Source organism: Strix uralensis, chromosome 30 (genome assembly GCF_047716275.1).
Source record: "Strix uralensis isolate ZFMK-TIS-50842 chromosome 30, bStrUra1, whole genome shotgun sequence".
NCBI lineage: Eukaryota > Metazoa > Chordata > Aves > Strigiformes > Strigidae > Strix > Strix uralensis.
This window is the reverse complement of record NC_134001.1, coordinates 783,960-793,249: the sequence shown is the minus strand read 5'-3', so window position 1 is coordinate 793,249 and position 9,290 is coordinate 783,960. Positions and strand designations below refer to the sequence as shown.

General features: G+C 41.7%; 2 protein-coding genes and 1 long non-coding RNA gene across 4 annotated transcripts in view; 2 read left to right on the top strand and 1 right to left on the bottom strand.

Moving 5' to 3' along the window:
* The window catches only part of LOC141936005 (uncharacterized), a 136,662-nt gene that overhangs the window by 48,544 nt on the left and 78,828 nt on the right, over positions 1-9,290 (top strand). The gene's annotated exons all lie outside the window — the stretch shown is intronic.
* The window catches only part of LOC141935999 (kinesin-like protein KIF20B), a 195,723-nt gene that overhangs the window by 161,843 nt on the left and 24,590 nt on the right, over positions 1-9,290 (bottom strand). The window lies entirely within an intron of this gene.
* On the top strand, positions 187-7,531 carry LOC141936001 (kinesin-like protein KIF20B). Its single transcript, XM_074852733.1, has 6 exons — positions 187-289; positions 1,038-1,177; positions 1,773-1,923; positions 2,860-3,127; positions 3,702-5,891; positions 7,244-7,531. Exons 1-5 carry the CDS (start codon positions 221-223, stop codon positions 3,821-3,823), a joined length of 750 nt encoding a protein of 249 aa, XP_074708834.1. The 5' UTR covers positions 187-220; the 3' UTR covers positions 3,824-5,891; positions 7,244-7,531.

The following is a 9,290-nucleotide window of genomic DNA, read 5'->3' as shown; positions in this document are numbered from 1 at the left end:
AATTTCGGTTCAAGACTTATTGTTCAGGTTTCAATATTCCCACCTGTTACATCCGGACAGGTGGTTTGTTATAATTTTAGTACAATACCTATTGATACAACGTTTGTCAATTATAAAACATACAGGATTCATCTATAGGTCAACTCTGGCTTGGGATTATTGTCCAAGCCTTAGCACTTCAGATGTGATCGAAGATGACAATGACGGGGAGGAACAGCATATGTCAAGAGAAGAAGCAGTGCAGAAATACCTAGAAAATACAGTTCTTATTGGGAAAAAAGAGTACATGGTATGTGCCAGGGCTGTGTTAAGAATTAGCGTAGCACGGAGTCTTGAAGCAAGGTATTATTCTGGTTTTCCCCATCTCCCACCTTTTTTCTTTTTTCCTGATCACCCTTATTCTATCTAAATCCAGCATTAAGAACTAAAAGTGGGATTACTCATGGTGTGGTGCCTGTTGTGGGCAAACTCTATAATGTGTCTAAATACAGACTAAGCAGTAAGAATTGCAGATTGGGCTTTCTCTCCCTTTGGAGCCCATGGTCAATGCACAGCAAGTATTACCTGCTTTTAGCAATACAGACTGTTCCTCTGTATTCTCTGCACAAGGAAACACTGAAAACTGTTCCTTAAGCAAATGTAGTCGCTTCTAGGGAAGACGAGGAGGGAACGGAGGACTAGAAACTGGTTTGTGGAGGTTTCATTAATATTGCCCCCAAAATGAGCCTCTGGAAAACAAGAGCCAAATCCTGTGGAGCTTAAGCCTGTTTAAGACAACTTCAGCAATTCTGGTCATCAAATGGATGTTCTTTACAAATGCCTGCTCTGTGCAAACTTATAAACTGCTGCGTTAGGACCAAAGAGATCTTCTGAGCTCCTCACAAATCTTCTGTTTATGAATCAGCTAATGAAAGAAGTGGAAGGGCTTTTGTCAGGTGGACGAGTAAAGTGGTGTTGTAGTGTTTGAGGAATGAGGAAAATCTCACTTCTGGGAAACCATTTCTTTATGAAAAACTTAATCCTAATGGTAATTCCAGATGCTGCTGAGTCTCACAGAAGAGTTGAAGAACAAACTTCTTGCTGAAAAGAAGAAGAAGTTACTGCTGGAGCTACAAATTCGTGCAGAGGTGACGCAGGAATTTGCCCAATATTTTGCTGAGCAGGAAATATATTTCAAGTAAGTTAGCTTTGAGTGGTTTTTAATGTTACTGATTAAAAAAAAAAGAAATTCAATTCACTTATTTCTTAAATCTGTCCCTTGGCTATAAGAGACCACACTCTTCTGCCAGACTTCCTGCCTCTGGTAATAGATCAGTTTGTGTTTGGACTATGAGTTCAGGAAAAATACTGTGTAGGAAAGGCTTTGATCTGGGGGGGATGGAGGGGGGGGTGTAATCTGTCAGCAGTGTTCCTGCAGAGCTCTCCCTGACAGAGGAGCTTTGATAGGATGTCTGTAGAAAGAGTGACACTTGCAAATCCTTTGGTTCCTGCAGCCTTAGTGGTACTTCGGATGGGTGTTCTGGCTCCAGAAGCTTAGAAACAATGCTTGTAGTTAAGTGTCAGCCATAACCTGTGTGTGTATGTCTCCCCCTCATTCTTCAGGAGTGTGTGTGCAGGAAATACACTTCTGCTTTGGTGTAGCAACACCATTTGTGTATTGTTCTATTGTGCCAGAATAAAGAAAAACCCATCTTTGTTTATAGCAGCTGTACTAATAACTTCTTAGCAGCTCCTGCTAGCTAGCTTGTATCTGACTTGTTTCCCTACTCTAGTGAGTGCCTTTCTTACGAACGAGAACGGCTTGAAGAAGATGCTGACACGCGCCTGGAGATCTTCAGGGAACTTGTAGATGGTTATCTTGGAGACGTGGAGGAAGAAAATAAACTAAAGGATCAGCCTTGCAGCGAACAAGCTGGACCTCTGGTACGTTTATCCCCCTGCTGCCATCCCTTCCACTAACCACCTGTTGTGGTGATGGGACGTCTCCAGAAGGAGCAGAGCGGTCCCAAGGAATGGCATGCTGTGTGACTGTGTCCTCAGCAAGGTACATTGGCGTGTTCAATAGGAGTAGCTGCTGTGCCTCGGAGATGCATTTAGGAATCTTTGGGGTTTTCTGCGTTTCTGCAACACAAAGTTACTGTGTACAGAGAAGCCGGGGGAAAAGCTGCAGTTATGCTATAAACTGTTGCATTAAGTGCCTGTTTAAGGCATTTGAAGCTGAATTCTTAGGCCCCATATATGCGCTGTACTGGAGTGGTGCCAGAGACTTTTTCCCTCTTAAGGCTGTTGTGGCTACAGCTGGAGCAATGACAACTGTATATACACTTAAGCATAACTGAGCTCTTAGGTTGAGGCTGGTTCTTGTGAGTTTGAAACAACCCTTTGTTTTTAAACAAGGAGGAAAGATATAAAGTCAATGTTTTAAATACAACTTAATTTGATAAGTTCCCGCAAAGTTATTTGACCTCCCAACCTTCTACTGATATTTGAAACTTTCGGATGTATTCCTTCTAAAGCTGTTTGCTTGCTGTGTTCATTCGGTGTTCTCATCGGGTAAAAATGCTAGCTTTTATATTAAATTTGGAGGGGATGCTTTAGTGGTGATATAAAAGGGAATGTGATGGTGGGCCATTAAATGCTTTAAAACTAAAGTAGCTGTTACTGGATGCTGGAGACTTCTGTGTGAAGGTAGACAGAAAGTGGCCATCAAATTGCCTGTGAACCCACAAGATGGCTTTGAAGTCAGAATTAACTGTACTTAGGTGTTTGAGGACATAATGGTCTTCCAAATTTTCAGTAGAAATAATGGGTATTGTGTCATTATTTGCTATTTCTAAATGGATATAAATTATCTTCCAGAATGAAGAGTATGGCATAGGGCCAGGCACCTACATTGATCGTGAGGGCGTTACTGATTCTCTGCAGGATGATGTCGTTGATATCGAAAAGCAGGCAGAAGAAACACACAGACACGTGGTGTCTCTAGAGGACCCCCAGGAAGCTACAGGTTGGCTTGAAAAGCAGCTGAGCAAAACTACCACTGCACTAACTCAGACCAAAGAAAAGCTGACAAAGAAAACCGATGAACTAATCAAAACTGAAGAGCAGCTGACACAGAAACCCAAAGGTGAGCTGGGGGTGTGTGATGAGAAAGCAAAAAGAAATGACACTGTAAAATAGAAATAATCCATCTGAGCAGGATTTTGGAACCAAATCGTGTGCATAGAGGTGATAATCAATTGTTTGGTGTATGTTCAGGCTGAACAATCCCACAGGCCTTGATTATTTCATTTTTAAGACAAAACTTAAAACTGTCACTTGAAGACTTCTGAACTGTGGGGCAACACGTCAACATTATTTATTCGTGATTTCATGGTTATGTTGTGATCCAGCCCTTCACATTGTGCTGACGCAGTGGTTTCAGGTATTCTGTGGACCATTCATAGACAAAAGCAGCAATACCTCATAGTGCGATTTCAGCAGAAGTCTCTTGACGTGATCTATATTTTATACGGGTTGCAGGGCCCAATTCTATCCAAAAAACCTGAACTTTTGAAATGTGTCCTGCAAGTAGAAGCCAACACAAAAAGAAATGAGTCTATTCAAAAGCTCCTAAAGTACCAGAAGATCTGGAAAAATGGATTCCTGAGTAAACTGTGTAATGGCTGCTTGTTTGCTGCAGGCTTCTCTTCCTGTCACAGACTTGGAAATGCAGATGATTAAATCGGACGAGTCTGCTGAGCAGCTTAAAGAACCAGCTGAGGGGACTTTCTCAAAAAAACCCTTGTGCAGAATTACTTGCTTTAATACAAAACTTCAGTAGCTTAAAATGCTGTTGTAGTACGTTTCTAGCTTTTTTTTATATCAAGCTTAGCTTAACTGATCTTGCTTCTAAATGCATCGTATAGTTCAAGAATTGAACATTGACTGAACTACTTTCTTTTCTAAGAAAAGGAATACGCAGAATAAAAGGATTCAAGAACTAATGGACATCGTGGAGCAAAAAGATGATGTTACCATGAGACTGCAAGATTTGATATCCCGTTTAGAAGAAACCATAAAAGACTCTGTAAGTCTAAGACATCTCAATTTTCTGTTTACAAAAAAATCTAAATCTGTGCTTATAACGGACTTGACTGTTTTGGACAATTGACATTTTCTGTAAGTAATTGCTGCTTTCTTGAAATGGCAGCAGGTGAAGTTGGCATTGAAACTGAAGTTACAGCAGAAGGTGTGTGGGGGTGTGTGTGGAAAACAGGACTTTTGGAAGCAGTGATCTGGAGTTATTATTGGAGGACTGTCCATGAGACTATGAAGAGCCACTCTAAAGAAAAAAAACCCAAAACACTCAAACTGGGAGGACTCTAGCAGCGGGAAGAGAGGGATTATGTCACTGTCTGGTTTATTTTTGCCTGAATGGAAGAGGAGGGAAAGGAGGTTTTGCTGCAGCAAAAGGTCAAATCTAATTGAAGTTAGAAGTTATGTGAGAAGGACAGTGGTTGTGTAAATTGGCAACAAAAATCAGTGTGTTCCACCTACTACCACCACGCACACGAACTTTTTAAGGCAGAGCAATAATATGAATGTGTTGAGCAGAGTTTGAACTAAGAGTGCATGGCCAGGGTGTCTCTGCTTTTGATGGGATCAATAGAACTTGCAGCTGGCTACTCTGCTGCTGGCTGCTGAATGCCAAAAGACTGGCTGGGCTACATGGATACAGGTTAGGAAAAAATCAAAACGTGCAGTTAGGTGGTTCTTTGAGCCTGATGCCCAGTAACCTGAAACGTAGTTCTGAGAACATTTTAAATTAAACTCAGGCAGCATCTGATCCCTTTTTCTCCTCCACTGTGAACTGAAGGCTCTGACCATACTTAATCTTCTGTTCCCTCTCTGCCCCCGAGCAGCTGAGCTTTTCAGCAGCAGGAATGCTCAGGGTGATGGCAGTTGTGATGACTGCTTCCTGTCACTGCTTCTGCCAAGAGAAAGGCTCCAGCTCTGACCAGTGTTTCTGGGAGACTCTGTGGCATGAAACTTAAAACGTGACCACAAACCTCAGGTCTGTTCTACAGATTATTTTAATGAATTACTTAGATGAGTGATTGGTCCTTGGCAACCAGCATGGCTTGGCACTTGTGTCATCTGGTGAGTAAAGAAACTTTATTCTTAGTCAAATATATGGTCTAAAGTACGTATGACAGAACTGACCAGGCTTCCAAATTGCATCAGATCTGTCATGATAAAAACGATCTGTGGCTTTGCTGAAGGTGGTTAAAACTCCCAGCTCTACCAGCTTTGACAAGAAAGTGGTGAACTTGTAGAGCTGACCATTGGCCCTTTGAGCAAATCATGAATTTCCTCAGCTCTTTCGACACTGGATACTTCAGGTGGTAAACTCGTTCTGCATTTTGTAGTTTCCCAGTCTCTTGCTCTACTTTCTGTGCAGTGCAAAGCATTGTGCTTATTACTGTCTGAAGGGGTACCTGCCTTTTGCCTGAGTAACTGATGTTGTTCTTCTGACAACCCCTATACAGGTTACCAGATGGATTTGTAAAAATATTTGCATCTAAAAGATTACTGAGGCTTTTAAGTGCTCACTTTGTAGAACTTCAGAGTAATTGATCTTATTGTAACACAGGACAACACTGTAACTAACAAACTGCATCAGGACACACTTGATCCCATCACCCAGATGACTTCTGAAGATCTTAAGCAGCGTTGGGCCCAACATCGATCCCTGGGGGACCCCACTTGTGACAGGTTGCCGGTTTGAAAAGGAGCTATTTACCAGCACCCTCTGGGTGCGGCCTGTCAGCCAGTTCCCCACCCACCGCACAGACCACTTCTCTAGACCGCAGAGGATGACTCGAGTACCCGGTCAAGGAAACTCTCTGGTCAGTTGGTAACTACTTGAGGAATGGTGCTTTTGGTTAGCTGTTCCGTGTTTGCTCTGTTAAATACATGTCGCTCATTGGCAAACGTGGCACAGACCAGGTCTGGTTTAAGGCAGGAGTCATAACTTAATCCCAGCTGGCAGTGCTGTGCTGTAATGCTAATTTGGTAGGCAGCTTTAAGATTAGAAGGGGGGCTTTTTGAATGGCAGGTGGCATTTACTTAGTGAGAGTCACTGTTGAATGATTTACCAGACTGAGGATGATGGTAAAAGTTTGCCGAGGTAATAAATGACCATCGTTACTTAACGTCGTGACTTCCCTACACTGTCCAGCAGAGCCTCCTCCCCTTTTGTCCTAATTAAGGTGTGCAGTTGCTTTTGTCTTTGGAGCCCCTAAACGGTGCACTGTTGGTTTATGGGTTTTTGGGTGGGCAACCGACTGGCATGATGTGAGTGATGGCAGTAGTAGCTGGCAAACTGTGTTACTTGCCGTGTCCTGTCCGACCTCAGCTGAAGTAGTTAGAAATGTTTATAAAGCTGTTGGATGCTTTATGAACCAGAGCTGGGCTTTTTCCTAGATAAGCCGTGGCAGCGTGGCTCCAGATGCATGTAGCTTCCCTGCGTACCATGTAGTTCTTAGCGTACAGCTTAGAGATGAAAATCTGTTCTCTGAGAAGGCAAAAATGTCCCCATTCCGTTAAATTTTGCTCACAAGTAAATTACGGGCCCTTCGATGGTGCTTCCATGAAGGAAAAAGTTTGAAGTTCATTACAAAATCACCTAAATATAATTTATTCTGAACTTCAAGCCAAAGTAAAATATTTAATTATGTTCTTTTTTGAACTTGTCAATAGTAATTTTTTTTCACCTTGCCTCCTTATGCTTTGTCATTTCAGACTAGTACTTCCCAAATTTTGTGGTTTTTTCCTACCAGCTTTGTGCTCCTTGCTCTGTCTCCTGCGGAGAACCTTTCTTGTCAGAACTTTAGAAAAAGCTGTTAGTTATGATGTGACTGTTTGTCTGCCTTTGAAACTTCTGCCTGATTTGTCCAATTTGTTCAAAACAACCCAAAAACCAACCAAACTTTTTTTTTAAAAAAAATGCATATTTTGGGAAAATGCAGTGCCATATTTGCAGATCATAACTCCACATTTTTAAATATGCATATGCATTTTTACATGATCTGTTGAACACACCTTTCAGTGTATGTGGCAGAGAGATAACAGAGTGTGTGAATGGCCTTGGCTTAAGGGCAGGAGCACGGATCTTCCTGTAACTTTCAGCCGTGAACCAGGGACTGACTTGTTCTGTGGATTATTTTTTTTTTTTAATTTCTTTTTTCCTACCGTCCAGCTCCAGCCCGTGAAAACTGAGGTCTGTTTCTAGAGGAAAAGTGTTCAGTGGTTTTGGCTATTGAAGAAAGGATGGCTCCATATCCTGCCTTCCTTAGGGAGTCCTGTTTTAGTGGATGAATGAAGAAGGTGGAAGCAAAATGTTTGGACCTTTTGAATGATGTCCAGGAAGAAAATAAATCTGCACGGGCACCCTGAGCAAAATTTCTTCAAATACGGTCAAGAAGTGCAGAGAAACATTTGCAACTTTAAAATGTTAGAATGGAAAATACAACTGCAGTTCTCTCTCAGTTATCACCTGTCAGTTGTATTAATAACTGACACAGAACTTCAAGGGGTGAAAAGCGATCGAAGCGTAGACTCTTACAGCAAACCTGTCAGTGCTTTAAATAATGCTGGGTTCAGTGGGTTGTCATACAGAGTCCCCTGAAAAAACCAGAAGATGGGATTAAAAGAAATACGAATTGTGGGCTCATGGCATTCTGTTATCCAAACATAGCAAAAATGAGAATTAAATAACATGATAATATGCTAGTTTTAAGTTCAGACTAAAAATAAATAAGTAACTCCCACCTCCACATTGGGGGGCGCAGGGGGGGAGCGCCTGTCTGGCATTTGTACTGAGACTGTTGTTGGATAATTTATTTTAAGGTTGGGCAGGTCCTCCACCACCTCGTGGATGTGAAGTTTTTGTGAGTAAGATTCCTCGGGATCTGTATGAAGATGAATTAGTTCCTGTTTTCGAGAGAGCTGGGAAGATCTATGAGTTCAGGCTGATGATGAGATTCAGCGGTGAGAATCGAGGCTGTGCTTTTGTGATGTACACTGCTGAAGAGGAAGCCCAGCTAGCCATCGAGATTCTTAATAATTACGAAATTCGTCCAGGGAGATTTATTGGTGTCTGCGTCAGCTCGAACAACTGCAGACTATTTATTGGAGGGATTCCAAAAGAAAAGAAGAAAGAAGAAATACTGCGTGAAATGAAAAAAGTTACAGAAGGAGTGGTAGATGTCACTGTTTGTCCAGATGCCACTGACAAAACTAAAACTCGTGGCTTTGCTTTTGTGCAATACGAATCTCACAGAGCAGCTGCAGTGGCTAGAAGAAGCCTAATCCCAGGTAAACCTATTTGGAAATCAATTGAGTTTTGGGGGAGTGTCTCTCTCCATTGTGTGGGGGCGTGGGGTGGTGGATCATCACGATTTTCCTTTCTTGAAGGGATTTTGAGAGTTCCAAAACTGCAGTAATGCCTTTCAGGTAAACTTTTTTGGTTCATGAATCAGGGTTTTTGGGTTTGGGGTTTTTTTGTTGGGTTTTGTTTGGGTTTTTTTTTAAAGAAGCTGAAATTGAAGCAGTTCCGGGAATGAAAGAGCGCACATCTCTTTTTATAAACACAAGTTACTGTAATTTACACCAGGATATCTGTTTGCTGGGGCGCACATCCAGTTTTCATTAGCACGCACTAGTCCCTGCACATGAACTCTCTTAAAGCTGAGCTTAACAAATACCACGCTTGGAATGTGTCCCTTATTTCCTTTGAGTGTCATGAATGATGTTATTGATGTTTCGTATTTTAAAAACGTTTGAAAGTAGGTCTTTCATCTGTTACTAGAAAATAATTTTAAGAGTTTAACAAGTAGAAGATGACTTTTCCTTTGCACCTCATTTTATACATTTTGAGGGTGGGAAAGTAAAAGGGATAAAATAGACAAAGAGGAGGGAATAGGTAAAGGTACAGTTAAAAAGGGGAATTCTAGAAGAGAAATTAAGTAGGGAAGAAATGAAACAACATGGTTGGAGAAGCAAAGTCGTTAAAATGGATAATACAGCCTTGGTGTTGCTGAAGTGAATGACAAACCTCCCTGTATTCATTAAGGCTGAGATGTAGGCAAGTCTTGCATTAACTGCTGATGGAGTGTTAGGAAGGAGCGTTCCGTAAGACTGATACAGGCCTTGGAAAGTAACGGGAGAAATACGGCCGGATCACGGAATGTAAAATAAACTGGCTGTGTGATATGGAAATGTTGGCTTGGAACGAGTCACAAGGT

Bases quoted from the DNA above. Each gene is read 5' to 3' on its own strand.
- LOC141936001 (XM_074852733.1), top strand. From the start codon at position 221: ATGTCAAGAGAAGAAGCAGTGCAGAAATACCTAGAAAATACAGTTCTT. The intron at 1,178-1,772 runs GTAAGTTAGCTT...TCCCTACTCTAG, and splicing joins GAGCAGGAAATATATTTCAA to TGAGTGCCTTTCTTACGAAC. The intron at 1,924-2,859 runs GTACGTTTATCC...ATTATCTTCCAG, and splicing joins GCGAACAAGCTGGACCTCTG to AATGAAGAGTATGGCATAGG.